At 38.1% G+C, this 18,758-nt stretch overlaps 1 protein-coding gene across 4 annotated transcripts in view; it reads right to left on the bottom strand.

Moving 5' to 3' along the window:
- The window catches only part of LOC101614520 (U2 snRNP associated SURP domain containing), a 70,927-nt gene that overhangs the window by 7,904 nt on the left and 44,265 nt on the right, over window positions 1–18,758 (bottom strand). For all 4 annotated transcript variants that reach the window (XM_004663623.3, XM_045136342.1, XM_004663625.2 and 1 more), the window contains 6 exons: window positions 17,712–17,868; window positions 16,422–16,517; window positions 15,593–15,659; window positions 9,291–9,450; window positions 3,666–3,776; window positions 321–439 (listed from right to left, as the gene is read on the bottom strand). In XM_004663623.3, coding sequence (XP_004663680.1) covers window positions 321–439; window positions 3,666–3,776; window positions 9,291–9,450; window positions 15,593–15,659; window positions 16,422–16,517; window positions 17,712–17,868 — 710 coding nt within the window. The remainder of the gene's footprint in view (window positions 1–320; window positions 440–3,665; window positions 3,777–9,290; window positions 9,451–15,592; window positions 15,660–16,421; window positions 16,518–17,711; window positions 17,869–18,758) is intronic.

Raw genomic sequence — 18,758 nt, 5'->3', positions numbered from 1 at the left:
CTTACAGAGGCGACAGGAAAATCTAACAGGTTGTCTTATTATTTAAGCCTCGGGTTTGACACTTATATTGTAATTGAATTCTTGTATTGAATTAAGGCTAAGGATACCATACGAAGCAGGTAAACAAATGATATTCAAATTAAGCCAAGTGGCAGCTCACTGCCCTGTTATCTCACTACTTCTACCTCATACGGCAGAGGCCAGACATGCTTACTGTGAAAAACCGTTTCCAGTATGTTGGTACCAGTAACAAAATTATAAACTAAAACATTATTCTTAAAACAAACAAGCATATTAAACAATGCACGTGTTATATATACCTTTCTTTCCTCGTTGGAGTACACTCATCTTTTTCCTTCTTTTCTTTGGATCGAGATTCCAATTTTTCTTTATCCTTTTTGTCTCTTTCTCGTTCTCTTTCTAGTTCTTTCTCCTTCTCCTGTTTTGTTTTGTTTTAAAGAAAATATTCAGCTGTTTAAAAAAAATACCAATCCAGGCAAATCCCATATATCTGCCCATATTTTGCCTTTTAGGAAACAATTTTTTAAATGACTATTAAAGTGCAATACCATATGATTTTCAAAAACTTATCTATCCTTCCAGGGAAACCAGACATTTCAGTAGGTAAATATGTACTGAGTGCTTACCATAGTCCAAGCACTGTACTAAACAAGTTTCCTTATACCATTTCATATAACCCTTTACAACACCACTAACAATAGTACAAACGATCCTTAAGCTAAAGATGGGAAACCAGACTTAGAAAGATTCATGACAATGCCCAGTCATAGTAGACCAAAATAAACTTTAGTCCATGAGCTGTGACTCCCTCATACTGAAATAAAAAGCTAACAATGTATTGACTTTTCCATCAGAGACTTAAAAACATGGTCATGCCAGGCATGGTGGCACACACCTTTAATCTCAGCACTCAGGAGGCAGAGGTAGGAGGATCGCTCTGAGTTTAAGGCCACCCTGAGACTACATAGTGAATTCAGGTCAGCCTGAGCTACAGTGAGACCCTACTTCAAAAAAAGGGGGCGGGGGGGGGGGACATGGTCACAAGTGTTTCTTCTAACTGTATAGCAGATTCATTTAATAAAGAGTTCTTACCAAAAAGGGGAAATGGTAGCCAACAAAAATCATCTGTGAAGATTTTATTAGTGAGAAACAAGACCAGTTACAAGGGGAAGTTTAAATCTTATAAAAATATAAGTTGAATACATAATTATATAAACCAGAAAAAAAGCCCTAGATGCTATAGGTGCTGGAACTGTACTTCTCTCTTAAAAGTCTAATTTCTGTTGATAAGAGGGTAATTAAAATAGTAACTTAGGATACTGAATCAACTAAGTTCTTTACCAACAGAAATTAAATTTCTCTATTTGTATGCATCAAAAAAGTTATTTAATAGCTGACTTTTTTTTTTCAAAAAGTAAAAAAAAAAAAAGCCTATATTAAAATTTGGTAAGCTTTTTTAGAAAGCATTATTAAGTATTTTCTGTTTGTAGGCCACATAGTCTTTGTAATAGCTCAGTCAGCTGTACCACTGCAGCAGGAGAGCCATCAAGGACAAGAGTGTCTGTTCTAATGAAACTTTACTTATGGGTTGGAGAGATGCTCAGCAGTTAAGTGATGTTCTCTGGCCACTGCTGGCAAACACACATGGCACCATATGAGCACATAGATGTGCACATACTAGACATACAAAAACAAAACTTAACAGAGACCACAGTATGTCTAGAATGTGTACATCTATGTGCTCATATGGGCCTGTGCCTTCTAGAAACTCAATCAATTAACAGTCATAGAACACAAGGGGAAAAAAAAAAAACCTATATTAAAATTTGGTAAGCTTTTTAAGAAAGCATTATTAAATATTTTCTGTTTGTAGGCCACATAGTCTTTGTAACAGCTCAGTCAGCTGTACCACTGCAGCAGGAGAGCCATCATGGACAAGAGTGTTTGTTCTAATGAAACTTTACTTATGGGTTGGAGAGATGCTCAGCCTGTGCCTTCTAGAAACTCAATCAATTAACAGTCATAGAACACAAGGGAACTAAACCTATAATTTACACATTATTCATTTTCAGTTTGTTACCATTAGACCCAGGGCATTTAGGACAGTTGTTCATGCAGATCAGTAACCTGACACCAGCTCCAAATCCAGAGTATTAATTTCAAAACGAGAATGACTTTCTCTACTGGTCTATTAGATACAGTTTACTGAATCCAATGTTGAGAATTATTTCCTTATTGAAATGCACATCTTATAGAAATCTACTATTTTAAGCATTCTAATTCAATGCTAAAAGTGAAAGTTGCTATTTCCTAACTAATAACCTCACAGAATTGGAATTGTCAACCCAGTTTCAGAAAGAAAAACCTAGTGGTGCAGAGCAGAAAATGGCACTAGAATTCTATAGGGCTGTGTGGCTCCACCATCACTTTACTAGGTGGCTCCCAACCAAAAGTTTTAGAAAAAATAACTGCTTCCCAGTAGTTGCAAGCTGCCTTATATAGCTTTTCCCTATTTCTTATTTCTTTTCTTTTGGTTTTCCACAGTTTTGAGGTTTCACTTTAGCTCAGGCTGATCTGGATTTCACTACGTAGTCTCCAAGTAGCCTTAAACTCTTGGTGATCCTACCACCTCTGATTCCCAAGTGCTGGGATTAAAGGTGTGCACCACCACACCTGGACAGCCCCTATTTCTTATTTCTTTTTCACCACACCATTTACTATTATTGTAATGACAACTATAATATAGGCTAAAATAGCAGTTCCCACAAAGTCCTGAGATCTTATAAAAATTACTATGTGGGCTTCCAGTTTTAAAATTGCCTGCATATTTCTATTTGTTGTATACAGAAATAAAAGGTCAGGCTGGAGAGGTGGTTTAGCGGTTAAGGTGCACGGGTTCAGTTTGATTCCTCAGTACCCACATAGCCAGATGCACAGGGTGGTGCAGACATCTGGAGTCTGTTTGCAATGGTTAGAGGCCCTGACACATCCATTCTCTCTGCTTCTCTAATAAAAATAAATAATTTTAAAAGTAAAAAAAAAAAAAAAAAATCCCTCAAAAATATAGAACTCACTTAGCATACGGTCTTAGAAACAATAGGCAAGAACAAGGACTTCCCAGCACCAGGATTTCCAAAACCGCTTTGTCCATCTTTGTCCCACTGTCTTTAGTGGAATGGGATATGTACAATTATAGGGTTACCTGGTTTTGAAACCATGATCTAGCAGAATTAATCTTTTTAAAAAATATTTTATTTATTTGAGAGAGAGAAAATGCAGAGAAAGACAGAGAGGGAAAGAGAAAGAGAGAGAGAGAATAGGCATGCCAGGGCCTAGCCACTGTAAACGAACTCCAGATGCATGCACTACCTTGGGCATATGACTTAACATGGGTCCTGGGGAGTTGAACCAAGATCCTTTGGCTTTGCAGGTAGGCGCCTTAACTGCTAAGCCATCTCTCCAGCCCCAGGATTAATCTTCAAACCACAGGTAGTATACACAACAAAGTTTTTCTAGTTGTCTACAGCATTTAATATTTATACCTCAAGGATATAATTTCCAATATACTTTCCTTAAGCACATTACTCTACAAAGCCAATAAAAACCTTTGGAAATACATTTTATTGAAGAAATCGATTCCTTACTCGTTGAAGAAGTTTATCTCTGTAGTGTTCTACTTGCTCTTGAAAACTTTGGCCTGGTTTTTTAGGTCTTTTGCCAGATTCCAATTCATCCTGAAACTTCATCACTTTGAGCTGTGGGGGGGGGGGGGGGGGGGGGAGGACATTTTAAAAATAAGTATTTCCCATAACCACTTCTGAAGCATTGCTTTTCTCCTACAGCAAAACAGAAAACAGGTTAGAATTCAGTCAAAATATAACCACAATATAAATTTCTCTTGTCAGACAAGAGCCCACACACTAACTCAACACCATAAGCAACCCAGACATGGTCTTTAATACATATGCCTTTAGTGGCAGCACTCAGGAGTCAGATAGGAGAATTGCCCATGAGTTCATGTTAGCCTGGGGCTACAAAGTGAGTTCCAGGCCAGCCTGGGCTATAGCAAGACCCTACCTTGAAAAACAAAATAAAATAAAACCATAAGCTGTGCATGATACAATCTACTTAACACTCGACACCATAATAATGAATTTGGTAACTTGTTCTCCAAATTAGAAAGGCAACATGACTAAAAGCAAGATTAAAGCAGGTCATAGGAAAATAAGCATCTTAAAAATAAAGGCAGTATTCTGGTTATGGTTCATATAGAACCAAACCTAGAGCCCCATAGCCTGAAATTTTCAACCCTATTCATAATATAGTGTGATCACTGAACATCAAAGCACCAACAGGGCTGGGAAGATGGCTCAACAGTTAAAGGAGCTTGCTTGCAAAGCCTGCTAGCTGGGGTTTGATGTCTCAATACCCATGTAAAGCTAGATGCACAAAGTGGTGCTTGTGTTTGGAGTTCATTTCTAGGAACAAAAGGTCCTGACATGCCCATACTCTTTCTCTCTCTGCTCTCAAATAATGAAAGTGTTTTTCAAAAACACAAAGGGGCCAGGCATGGTGACACATGCCTTCAAGCCCAGCACAGGTAGGAGGATCACTGTGAGTTCAAGGCCACCTTAAGAGTGCATAGTGAATTCCAGGTCAGACTGGGCTAGAGTGAGACCCTACCTTGAAAACAAAAGAAAATCACAAAGGGTTAAATCCCTGAGATGACATAGTGAATTCTAGGTCAGACTGGGCTAAAGTGAGACCCTACCTTGGAAAAAGAAAAAAAAAAAAAATCACAATGGGTTAAATCATATTCATACCTTTTAAGACAGTAAAAGTAAATGCTGATTTTACTCAGGGTGGCCTTGAACTCATGGCCTCTGCCTCCCGTGCGCCACCACGGCCGGCTCCATTTCTTAAAATGTATTCCATCAGAATACCCTAAACTATTTGTATGCAGATATTCATTGTAATTGTTTTGTAAAAGTAGATCACTTACATGTTCCAGACATTTCTGGCTAATTATATACATATAGTCACAGAGACACACAAGTAATGAATGACCTAAAAACATGTACATAAAAAGCTGATTAAAAAAAAAAATCCGTCATAGAGTAAGGGAATATTTGATTAGATGATGCTACTTTTACTTTTTATTATGGAAAATTAAATATTTTTATATTTTTTTCTAAAATTTGACTATATAGCCCAGGCTGACCTCAAAATTGTGATGATCCTGATTCAGCATCTGGGCTCTGGGTATTACATGTGTGCATTACACACCTGACTAAAAATGTCTTAATCTGTAAAAATCACTGAAAACAAATTTGTGATATATTTTAAATAACCACATCACAAAATAATTTAAATTGAAACTCTCTGGAGACTTATGGAAATTCAAGTGATTCACAGAATTTACAAACATAAAAATAACCGCCTATGAAACTAAGTGAAGGAAGAGGCTAAGGCAGACTCCAGGGCACCACTGCACTGCAGTCCCAAGTCTGTCTACCTTGTTGGAATTGGACCGATAAAGGAAAACAGATTCATGTCTAATGGGATCATTACATAGGCTAACATTTTATCTGTTCTATTCAAATATTGCTACGTCCTTTAAATGGGCTATATGTGATTTATTAGTGGGAAAATGAGACCTCATTTGGTTTTGCTTTCAATTTTTTAAAAATTTTTCTTTGAGAGAGAGAGAAAGGTGGGGGGGGGGAGTAATGGACATGCCAGGGCCTCCAGCTGCTGCAAACAAATTCCAGATGCATGTGCCCTCTCGTGCAACTGGCTTACATGGGTCCTGGGGAATCGAACCTCGGTCCTTTGGCTTTGTAGGCAAGCGCCCTAACTACTAAGCCATTTCTCCAGCCCAAGATCTCATTTGTTTTAGGTTTTTCTCCCTCACTATGAATGAAGGTTTCTCACAGAATGGAAATGAACTACAACTCCTCCCTTTCTCCATCACAGATGTATTTTCATAATTTTAGACTTCATGAATATTTCTTGTAAGTTCTCCAAGTTTTGCCCTAATTCACTAACTCACTTCTATAATCAGAGCTGTAGGGTTCTATCCATCTCAAATCTTTGCATTTTTTTCACATTTTGATTAGTACATTTATAAGACAGTATCATGTTAAGATTGAGGAAAGAAGAGCAATGGAAATATGTGCGTTCACCACCTCGTGAAGCCTCCCATGACTAAACTAGTTCTCTTCTCTAGAATGTAAGTCAGAGTCAAGCAATCAAACGACATTGAGAGGAAAGCAGGCGTACCTAGAGAACGTTTTTTATGTTTTTGTTTTTTGAGACAGAGCTTTACTATGTGGTTCAGGCCAACTGGGAACTGGTGGTCCCCCCCCCTTTTTTTTTTACCTCCCAAGTGCTGGAATTACAGTGTCTGCCAGCACACATTGTTTAAAATCTCTTTTCATATAATCATAGAAAGCCAACATAAGAGTTTCTTGTGATACTGTCTAATTGAGACCTAAGTCCAAGGTATCCAGAAAAAATGTAGCCATGCTTTTCACCCCAACAGCAAGTGACTGCAATCAATGGCTTCTTAGCCATCTCATCCCATCCCAGTGCTTTGGGACAATGCCATACACCACTGCCACTCAACAAGTCACCCTTTCACTGGAGACCAAGGTTAGAGGGGGCTCTTTCCTCACCACTACAGAAGACTTTGCACTTGGTTCTGTACCCACCTTTCTACTCCTCCATCCTTCATTGGTAGCACTGAGGACATCAGCATAGGAAGACAACTCTAGCTTAGGCACTGAAAGTTAAGAACTCATTCCTGGTCAACATGGCAGAGAATGTCAGCACCATAAAACAAAAATCCTTGGGTTTTATTAAGCTCCATCACTCTTTTACCCATTCTGGCTTGCATCAAAGTCTTTACTAATCCTCAAGCTTGTCATTTTTTCCTCCCACAGACTCCAGTGATTCTTGGGTCTCTGTTCCCCATGGGACTGGGATTACAGACATGCACAGCTGCACACAGAAATTTACATGAGTTCTAGAGATTCAAACTTGTGTGACCTCAGGGACCCCTAAGCCCTCATGCTTTTGTAGAAAGCAAACATAACCACTAAGCCATCTCTCCAACCTGGAAATAGCTTTTAAGATTTAAAAAAAAAATAGTTTTAAGACAACACAAAACAACAATACAAGAAAACAATAATTTTAAAAAACTATTATATATAATAAACCCTATTGGAAAACCTAATTTAGAACTTTATTTTTTACTAAATGGTTCTCTAATAAAAGGATTATCACTCAATATATTTTAAATTCAGAAACTGATTTTCAAACTAAAGGGCCAAGAAACTTGCTGAATGAACTGCACACCCCCTGAATTTTGGTCCAAATTTATCACCATTTATGAATCTTGATTCTATATAAATTAAATGTCTGAGAGTAAACAAATGAGAAGGATTAGATAATTCAAAGATGGAGACATTGTCTACATTTTAAAACTAGGATTTGACTGATATTCCAATTATGAAACAGGTATTATGATAGCTGAAGAAATATCCAACAAAGAAGGGGCAAGATTACAAAGACCACATATAGAATAGAAATGTACATACACAAGACATGTGTGTATGTGAGTACATGCAAAAATGTTTCACACACACACACACACACACACACACACACACACACACACACATACAGAAAACATGAAAATAATACTCATAAAAATAAGCCAACTTAACTAAAAGCTACACTATGTGGATCTCTTCTCTAACAAGGAAACAGAACTAAGTAGTCTGTGTTGACATTTGTTAAAAGGCAACTTCAGTTATCAAGAAAATATGTTTTTACTGACTCAGTCTTATTTCTACTCCCCCTTTCCCTTGGTCCTGAGGGTTGAACCCATGACTTTTGCAAGTTACAGCAAGTGCTCTAGCTACAGCCTCAACCTCATCCCTCCATGCCACTTTGTAACGGCTTTTACTAAGTTGTACGAGCTGGCCTTGAACTATGTAGCCCTGGCAGGCCTCAAACTTAAATACTCCCTATGTGCTACCATACCCAGCTATTTCTACTCCTTCACAGCTTCATCAGATCAGGGAGGCAAAGCTACCCAAGAAGATACACAGCTTTATGCACATACAGGATGAAAAGGTGTGTTCAGTGATATGTAACACCTCAATCCCTTAAAATCTAAAGAACATATAAATTAATTCTAGAAAAAAATTAATTTCTAATTGAAAAACTCTTATCTCTACTATCACTGAAATCATGCTCATTCTTCTACATGGGATTAAACAAAATGCTTTCTTTGTTAACTTTCTGGTTTGGTGATACTGGAGAAAGTGGTGGGTAAGAATATACCCACCATGAGTAATTATGCACAAAAGTAGAAATGAGATATATGGCCATACCACCCAGAACACACCTCAGATAATCAGAAACAAGGTAATTAGTATGGTTGGTACCGTAAGCTAAGAAAAGTTGCTGGCTCATAGTAAGCATTCAAAATTATTGCAAAATAAAGGCTAATGGGCAGAAAACTCATGCATTCCTTTTAGGGTCTAGGCTGGCTACTGCTGGCATTTACTAGACAAGATGTGTCAACTTAGAACCATTCAAAAATGCTATTCTCTTTGACATTTGGGAATAGCCTTTGATTTAAAAAAAAGGAGAAAAGACTGGAAAGGGGAGCGAAAAGCTTGCTCAAGATGGTTTGGGCATGCCAATATAATTTTCCCCTCTTAATATCAGGATTCATCCAATGTATATTACTCGGTACCCCATCACAAAAAGTATAAGCCTGTAAAATAAACCCATTGTAACTTGAATATGCCACAAAATATTTCACTTTTCCTACTTAGAAACTAGGCATTCGCCATGAAACAGGTTTCCTACATGATCAGATATCAACTCATCATAATCCTCTTCTTCAGAGGATGTCTCATGTCTCATCACCAGCCTGATACAAATGATGAACAAATGACACTTATGTCCTTTTCCCCTCACAGAAAGTATAGCCTGTGCGGAAAATAGACATCAAAAGAGTAAGCAAGCAAGCAAACCCACAAAATACACACATATACCAGAGGTAAAAATCACACATAGGGAAATGAGGCTTCCAGAAAGAAAGAAAAGACTATTATGAGAGAAAGCATACTTGATGTAAGAAGCCTTACAGAGGATGATCTTGTATTGAGGCTTCTAAGCAGAGCTGTGTGAGTCTTATGGAGAAACTAACAGCCAGAGAAGCGTAGTTCTGCCCTTACTGCAGTACTCACCTCAATCTCACGAAGTTTAGCTCGCTTTTCCTCACTCATTTCAGAATACTTAGAGAACTTAGATTCTGTCATTTCCTCCTTGATTGGATTAGAATACAAATGATGTTCCTCAGATTTGGAACTCTGAGTATCGTCTTCATCTTCACTTTCTTCTTCTTGGCTTTAGAATAAAGAGAATACAATGTATATCAAAGCAGTAAAAATGAAGTGTTACCATCTACATACTTTGTTTTCTACTGTCCTAGAGCTTAAATAACATCAGCAGAACATATGAGTACGACTTATTTCTAAGACATTTTCTGCAAAATATCTGATAATTTGTAAACTTTTGTTTCCTCTACAGAAAAGGCTGAGCCTCAACACTGTCATACTTTAATAACTACTCTTACGTTAATGAGCCTTTCATGCTGCAACTTACAGTAATTAAATGATGTGAATAATCAATAAGTTCAGCATACTCGTCAGGTTTAGTAATTTCATGAAGGTTTGTGTTTAAAAAGCCAAATGTGGAGCTGGAGAGATGGCTTAGCAGTTAAGGCACTTGCCTGCAAAGCCTAAGGACCCATGTTTGATTCTCCATGTCCCAGGTAAGTCAGATGCAACTGTGCAAAGTGGCACATGTGCGTTAGGTGGCACACATGTCTGGAGTGTGATTATAATAGTGGCAGGAGGCCCAGTCACGCAACTTCTCTCTCCCTCTCTCTTGCACTCCTACTCTCCCATGAAAACAAAGAACAGGCCAGCCTGTGGGGCTTGCCTCAGCAACAACAACAACAAGCCAAATGTTCATCCTTCCTTTGGTGGAGCCTATAATCCAGGAGGTGTGCATTTGTGACAAAAGTCCCCATGAAATCATCAATGCAGCATACAGACTCACCCTGATTAACAAATTACCCCAGAATAAAATACATAAAGTTTAAGTATCAGCAAACTTCAACACTTAGAATTCTTAAAGTTGTACTATTCTAAGTCACATAGGAAGAAAACAAAAGCTTAAGGGATTGAGGAGATGGTTCAAGGGTTAAAGGCATCAGCTTGCAAAGCCTGATGACTCAGGTTCAACTCCCCAGCCACCCACTTAAAGGTAGACAGGTATTTTAAATATTTGTTTGCAGCAGAAAGACCCTGAAGCAAGCATGCAAGAGCATGCGCACACACATGGCACAATTATCTGGGGGTTGGAGAGATTATTCAGCTGTTAAAGGCACTTGCTTGCAAAGCCTGCAGCCCAGGTCTGATTCCCCAGTGCCCAAGTAAAGCCAGATGCACAAAGTGGCACAAGTGTCTGCAGTCCCAACACACCCATACTCAGTCACATTAATACTCTCTCAAATAAATATGTATTAATTAATTGTATATAGTGATTATATATTAATAAAATATAAATTAATTATATATAGTTATTAGGCATGTATGTATTAAGCCAAGTGACTAACATGGGTATGTCACAAAATATAAATTAGAAAAAAAATTTTTTTAGGTAGGATCTTGCTCTGGCCCGTGCTGACCTGGAATTCACTAGTTAGTCTCAGGGTAGCCTCAAACTCAAGGCAGTCCTCCTACCTCTGCCTCCCTAATGTTGGGATTAAAGGTGTGTGCCACCATGCCCAGGTAAAGAAGAAAATTTCTACTGTCATTCCAAACAGGCAGGCAATTACAGATAAAACTAGACATAAGTACTAGCATACAATTAACAAAATGTCTTTGAAGTAAATTAGTGGCCTTTAAAAAAGTTTTATGTTCTGGGACTTAGTTTAGGGGTATCCACATATGGGTTATTGGCAAATAAATTTGGGCAAAGCAAGGTTATTTATGTATAAACAATTTAATTCCTCATTGGGCCTAGTGGAACATTCAGACAAGTTGAAGACATATCTGGGCTACAGAGAGAGTTCAAGGCCAGCCTGGGCAACTTAAGAGGCAAGCACGAGAACCTGAGTTTTATCACCAAAACCCACATAAAAAAGCTGGGCATGGTGGTACTAATTTGTAATCCCAATGCCCTAGACTCAAAGCCACACAAATCATTTATGCTACATCTAGGTACCTCTCTATATAGTACTTAGGTAAGGAAGAAAAAGCCAAAAGCGAACACAGGGCCAATGGTATGTGTGTGTGTGTATGTCTGTCTGTGTCTCCCCCTCCCTCTCTCTCCCCCCTCTATACATATATATATGCATATATATATGTATACATATATACGTGTGTGTGTGTGTGTGTGTGTGTGTGTGTGTGTGTGTGTGTGTGTATTCTCCATATCCTACATACCTTGGCTACATTGAAGGCTTAAGCAGAAGGATGCAACTTTTAGGCCAGCCTGAGAAGTTACTAAAACTTTGCCTCAATATAAAAATTAGGGGGGCTGGAGACATGGCAATGCCTACCAACCTGGGTTTGATTCCCGTGTACCCATGTAAGCCTGATGCACAAGGTGGTATGTGTATCTGGGGTTTGTTTGCAGTGATTAGAGGCCCTGGCACACCCATTCTCTCTTTCTCTCTGTGTATCTCTGCTTGCATACTGCCTACCATACTTACTCCTCAACACACACACAGACACACACAGAGCCACTGTATATCTCATTTGAGAGTTATTTTATTTTTTGAGGTAGGTTCTCACTGTAGCCCAGGCTGAGCTAGAACTCACTCTGTAGCACCAGGCTGGCCTCAATTATGGTGCTCCTCCTATCTCAGCCTCCCAAATGCTGGGTGCCACTATACCTGACTTTATTTTTATGCTCATATGTTTGTTAGAAAAATTCCTAAGAACAGTTCTGTTAATTTTATAAAACCTAAGAATTTCTTGTGTTACAGTACATAAAAAGTTTACAAGTCTGTGGTGCTTTTACATGATTAAAGTTTGTAAGTAAACAGCTGTTTACTAAAGAATTATTCTAGAAAAGGTTCAATCAACAAATATGTCCACTGGTTATCTGCGGTATTTACTTAATGGACAGGTTTTTATTTTTTTAATTTAAATATTTTTATTGATTATTTGCAAGGAGAGAGAGAGAGAGAAGGCATGAATGGGCATGCCAGGGAATCCTACCACCGCAAATGAACTTCAGACACATATGCCACTTCGTGTGTATGGCTTAACATCGATACTGGGAAATCAAGCCCAGGGCATCAGATTTTGCAAGCAAGTGCTTTTAGTCACTGAGCCATCTCTCTAGCCCAGAAACACTTTACTTCTTCAATGAGACAGACAAAATTGGCATGCCAGGGCCTCCAGACGCATACATATGTGGAACCTTGTATCACCTTGTGTGTCTGGCCTATATGGGATCTAGAGAGTTGAACATGAGTCCTTAGGCTTCAGAAGCAAGCACCCCCACTAAGCCATCTCTCCAGCCTATGAAATGCATTTTAAGTCTCTAGCCTAAATGTGCCAGATAGCACTCAGCAGCTCCTAGAGTTATACCCAGCATTCTTGGGTCCATTTTCCTCCTCTCCCTATCTGAAGTTTGACCAGTCCTCAATGGACATTCTTTTTTTTTTTTTTTAATTTTTATTTATTTATTTGAGAGCGACAGACACAGAGAGAAAGACAGATAGAGGGAGAGAGAGAGAGAATGGGCATGCCAGGGCTTCCAGCCTCTGTAAACGAACTCCAGACATGTGCACCCCCTTGTGCATCTGGCTAACGTGGGACCTGAGGAACCGAGCCTCGAACCGGGGTCCTTAGGCTTCACAGGCAAGCACTTAACCACCAAGCCATCTCTCCAGCCCTCAATGGACATTCTTAATAAGTTCTAGTCTATTTATTTCCTTTTCAATTTCAAGTATTCGCTGGCAAACATAATAGTCCATGTATCTGAATGTTTGCTTTCAGCCAGATGAATACAAAACAGATATGACTTACATAGACCTGTATTCATAAAACTGAGAAAACATAGGTAACAGGATAGTATACCCAGTGATTTTTAAATCATTTTTGCTTATATATGTACAATGGGCTATATGGATGAAAATGACATTGTTCTGAGGCCTTGACAGTGTTTTTTTGTTTGTTTGTTTGTTTGTGGGGTTTTTTTGGTTTTTGAGGTAGGGTCTCATTCTAGCCCAGACTGACCTGTAAACGCACTATTTAGTCTCAGGGTGGCCTCTAACTAACAGCGATCCTCCTACCTCTGCCTTCCAAGTGCTGGGATTAAAGGCGTACACAACCACGCCTGGCGACAGTTTGTTTTAATTGGTTTTGTTCTTAACTCAGTTATTAGCTCTAGGTTCAAATCTCACCATACCTTTCAGGTGTTTTGGATTTTTTTTTGGGGGGGGGGGCTTTCTGAGATAGGGTCTTGCTCTAGCTCAGGCTGACCTAGAATTTACTATGTAGTCTCAGAGTGGCCTCGAACTGAACAGCAATCCTCCTACCTCTGCCTCCCAAGTGCTGGGATTAAGGGCATGTGCCACCATGCCTGGCCCCTTTTAGCTGTACTGTTAGGCTAAATGAAATTTAAAACTCTAGTCAAAAACAGAAATGGCATTTTTAGAACTTTTTCCCAAAGTGTTTCAATTGCTACTCAAAAAGAAAATCACATTGTGTCACAAATACAATAATCTCTAGTTGTATCAAGGAGCACTAAGCAAATGGCAGTTTTGGAGTTAGCCTCTAGAGAGCAGCAGTAAGGCGTAAGAAAATCTGAAGGGTTAGAAAGTTTATTATGTTCCTTCCACTGTACTTCTATAAAGTCATGCTTATATTATGATGGCTTATTTGAACTTCCTATAGAAGTCAAAAATATAAATTACCAATGATTATTTCAACATCAATACTTAAATGAATTCCAAGCATTAACACAAAATCAGTTTTATGCCAAAAAATTAATGGCTTCAGAAAAAAAAATCAAAATAATAATATATTCTGAATTCTTTGATTTTTTTTTCTGTCCTTCCCTCTAAATTAAATAACTAGTAGTACACTATCTATTTTATTTTATCTTATTTCACTTTATTCGAGGTAGGATCTCACTCTGGCTCAGGATGACCTGGAATTAACTATGTAGTCTCAGGGTGGCCTCAAACTCATGGTGAACCTCCTATCTCTGCCTCCCGAGTGCTGGGATTAAAGGCGTGCACCACCATGCCTGGCCTACACTATCTATTTTAGTGCAGTGATGCAACAATCTTGAGATGCGACTAATGATAGACCTTCATAGACATAAAGCCAGTGAGACCATTTCAAAATAAACTGTTCTCAATTCTCAACAACTTCAGATAGCTATTTCCAATAGGAAAACATATTTCTATTTTGTAAATACTCTGTCAACCATTATTGACTTGTTCAGATGGCATTTCAGTAAAGGTGTCAGCATCCCAGTTTTCCTCATCACATGAAACTGTTTCTACAAATTACTGATTGATCACACTCCCTTAACAATCCAAAAACCAGCTGGCTTTATAGAAGACACACATATGCCAACACTGTGCCAGCACACAGAGGCTTTCCTTCTATTCCTTCTTCCCGTGGAGAACAAGACAAGACTAGAGACTCTCTATAAACAAAAACCTCCTCATACTAACAGATTTCCTACACAACTGTTCTTCATACTAACTCTTCCTATTTGAAAACAAAATTTTCATGGCAATGATCTTGAAAAGTGTGACACTTCCTAAAACTCACCAATACAAACTTGAGGTTCCTATCTTCACAATGTCAACTGCAAAAACAATTCTGGAGTGATTACAAAACAGTAAGACCAAAAGGGCTACACCTTTTATTACCTTAGTTCCTCTGACATATTTACATTTCAAGTAACAAACTAGTATGTTAGTTATGTACTATCCAAAAGAAAAAAAGTATAAACTTCCACTAAACATTTCAAAACTCACTTTGTGTGAAGTCCAAAACAATATTGGGAGACAGATAGAAAACAAATGCAGTCAACAAACTAGTGGCTGCAGGTAATGATGTAAAGCCCACAGGACCAAACTGAAGCAAGATGACTGCTGTACAAAGACAGAGCCCAAAACTCTCTATTTATTGGAAAAACAATGCACAACTAAAAGTGATAAGCCCACACGTTTTTAAAAGTGAAATTTTGTTCTTCACTATTATTTCAACTGTAGATCTTAATGAAAAAAGGAGTGCTGCCGGGCATGGTGGCGCACGCCTTGAATCCCAGCACTCAGGAGACAGAGATAGGAAGATCGCTGTGAGTTTGAAGACACCCTGAGACTACATAGTGAATTCCAAGTCAACCTGGGCTAGAGTGAGACCCTACCTCAAAAAAAAAGCAAAAAAAAAAAAAAAAAAAGGAGTGTTTATACACACAAAAAAGCTGAGACTTGGATTCTTACTTTTGAGTTTCTTCTTCTTCTGATTCTTCATGCTGGTCAAATAACTCCCACTTAGAAGTTGTTACAGCTGAATGGTGGGAAAAGAAGATGTAATTCCGTAAGGTAAATTAGCATTTTTGCCACAGCACAGTAGAAACTCACCTTTAGAACTGAAAGTTTATATTACTAATGTTTTTAGCTATGCTTATCTATTATTTAAATACCTAATTCAACATGCTAAATATTTCTTTTCTCTTTACCTACACTGCAATTTTACTCAAATTCAAAACTGACAACAAAACTATCATACTTATTTCAATGTTGAATGATTAAGATTCATTTCATTAGGCTCTACAAATATTAACACTAACAGCCAAGCTCAAGTAAATAAGAAAAACATGTCTAAACTCCTCTCATAAGCATTACAAGAGGATCAAAGCTTTGTTTCTCCAAAACTGACCTCTAAGTAGATTAAATAAGTACAGCTTCCCACTTATACTTTCTACTGAAACGCCTCCCCCCTCAAGCTTTTTAGCAATTTCTCTGATTATTCTAAAGCTTCCAAACTGACGGATCTAAGAAATTATAGCAACAACAATGAAAGCTTATAGTAGACATAAAAGGTGGTTACACTAAGTCTTAAGACTGAACCATGCTATTAAAATACAAGGAAATCACAGATACACATACAAAGCTATCAATGGTTATTTCATATACTCACATGTTTTCCTCTTCAAGTGCTAGGGAATGAACCCAGGGCCTTGCCATGCAAGCACTCTACCACTGAACTATATCACTAACTCAGTACTCAAATTCTTAGAGCTTAATTATTCATTGTACTTTTACTCACCTTGTGCTTCCAACTCAGATTCATCAACAGCTTCCCATTTTGATGGAGCAACTTTAAATATAGGTTCACTCTTCTTTGAGTCTTCAGTAGCATCCACTATTAGAAAAATAGGAGCTATTAAATCTACTAAGGAATAACTTAAGTTAATGTGCTAGTAAATACTCATAAAATTATTAAAAAGCAAAGTGAAGGGGCAGGAGAGATGGCCCAGTGGTTAAGATGTTTGCCTATGAAGCCAAAGGACCCACATTAAGCCAGATGCACAAGGTGGCACATGCGTTTGGAGTTCATTTGCAGCAGCTGAAGGCCCTGGCACTCCCATTCTATCTGAGTCTCTCTCTCTCTTTCTCTCTCAAATAAATAATTTTTAAGTTGTTTTAAAACATAAACTTTGGGCATGGTAGTACATGTCTTTAATCCCAGCATTTGGGAGGCAGAGTAGGAAAATGGCTGCAAGTTTCACACTAGTCTGAGATTACATAGTGAACTCTAGGTCAGCCTGGGCTACAGTGAGACCCCACCTCAAAAAAAAAAATTATTAATCATTACTTTCTGGAATTTTTTGTTTAATATTTACAGACCAAGATTACACAAATCTGTAAATAGGGGGAGTAGTGCATATATCTACTCAGACCATACAGGTAACATTTTAAGCAAATAGAGAGGGATAGTTTAAAAATAAAACTTTAACACTTAATCATTGCTGAGGCTAAGAATTTCATACATTTTTCAGTATTTTAATATAATTTTAGGCAGGTAAAAAATTTCAATCTGTAAGGTGAAAAAAAAAAATCACTGATAGCCAGGTGTGGTGGTGCATGCCTTTAGTCTCAGCACTTGGGAGGCAGAAGTAGGAGGATCACCATGAGTTCAAAGTCAGTCTGAGATTCCACAGTGAATTCTAGGTCAGCTTGAACTACAGCAAGACCCTACCTTGAAACACAAAACAAAACAAGAACAACAAAAACCTGATAAAACCAGGAATACATATATATAGCATGAGATCATAACAGAACACAAGATTTTACTATACTTAAATGACAACAAATATAAAAAGAAAAATTTATTAATAATATAGGAAGCCAAGTCCTATAAAAGATAACCATAATAAACTTATGTCCCTTGGCACAGTCAAATGTTTTATAAGGCATCTAAACTTTAAAATATCAGAAAAAAGTTACTGACTTGACATAATCAAATTGTATAACTATTTCCCATTTCAGTATGCGTGGAAATAAAGGCATTAGGTAAATAAATTCAGTCAGACAATGTTTTGAAAACTGAACTTACAAGGCACTCCATCAAGATCATCATCAAGACTTTTTATAGGGACTCCATCAAGATCATCAATGGGAGTAGCATCAATGGGAATTCCATCCACATCTTCCAGGGGTGCACCATCCAGCTCCTCCTCAATGGGAGCACCATCAAGATCATCTGGTACATCCTATGGAAAGGTACTACTGTAACACTTTCTTTGACTTGCTAAAGTCCTAATGCAATAAGAGTAATGTAAAATCCAGCACACACTAAAACTTGCCTGGATACTAACATTCTTAGATATAGTCAAAGACACACTTTATGACCAAGTCTGTCAAATGTAATCATTTGTACATTTATTTACTTAACGTTTACCAAGTGCTTATTATTGGTTCCCAGTACCATGTGAGTCAATAATAAGCAAAACCAAGCGTGCTATTCATATTTCCTAGTGCTTACTAAAGGATTTTGTTGTTGATGTTCCTTGAGATGAAATTAAGTCAGACAATTACACAATGCTATACAATTAATTGCTGAGATTGTATTCCTAGATAAACAGAAGTTCCAGAAAAAGGGAAGAGCATGTAAAAAGACCAATGAAAGGGGGAAATAGTGTACACGTAAGAATCTGAAACAAGGACTCTGAGAATATGGCAGACTAGGCACTGTCTCTAAGTGAACTAGTGAGTGACTAAGAAAAAATAGACTATCCCGAAGAGAGAAATGGAAGAAAACCTTCAGAAATCTAGAGGTAAAAGCACCCTGGAAAAGAACAGACACAAAGAAGAGTATTATACAGTTCCATGGCAAGGGAAGGGGACCAAGAAAGCTGCCTCTAAAGCAACTTCATTCATCCTTGTTAAGTGGTACTCTGGGAACTGAGCCCTCAAAACCCCGCTGCTCAGTAAGATCCCAGACAAAAATCCAGAAGAGCTGGAAAGATGGCTCAGGGATTCAAGGTTTTTGTTAGCAAAGCCTGGATGCCTGGGTTTGATTCCCAGTATTCATTGTAAAGCCAGATGTACAGGGTGGCATATGCACCTGGAGTTTGTTTGCAGTAGCAGAAAACCCTGACAT

The sequence above is a fragment of the Jaculus jaculus genome, chromosome 17 (genome assembly GCF_020740685.1).
Source record: "Jaculus jaculus isolate mJacJac1 chromosome 17, mJacJac1.mat.Y.cur, whole genome shotgun sequence".
Lineage (NCBI taxonomy): Eukaryota > Metazoa > Chordata > Mammalia > Rodentia > Dipodidae > Jaculus > Jaculus jaculus.
This window is presented reverse-complemented; position numbering and strand designations above follow the sequence as displayed.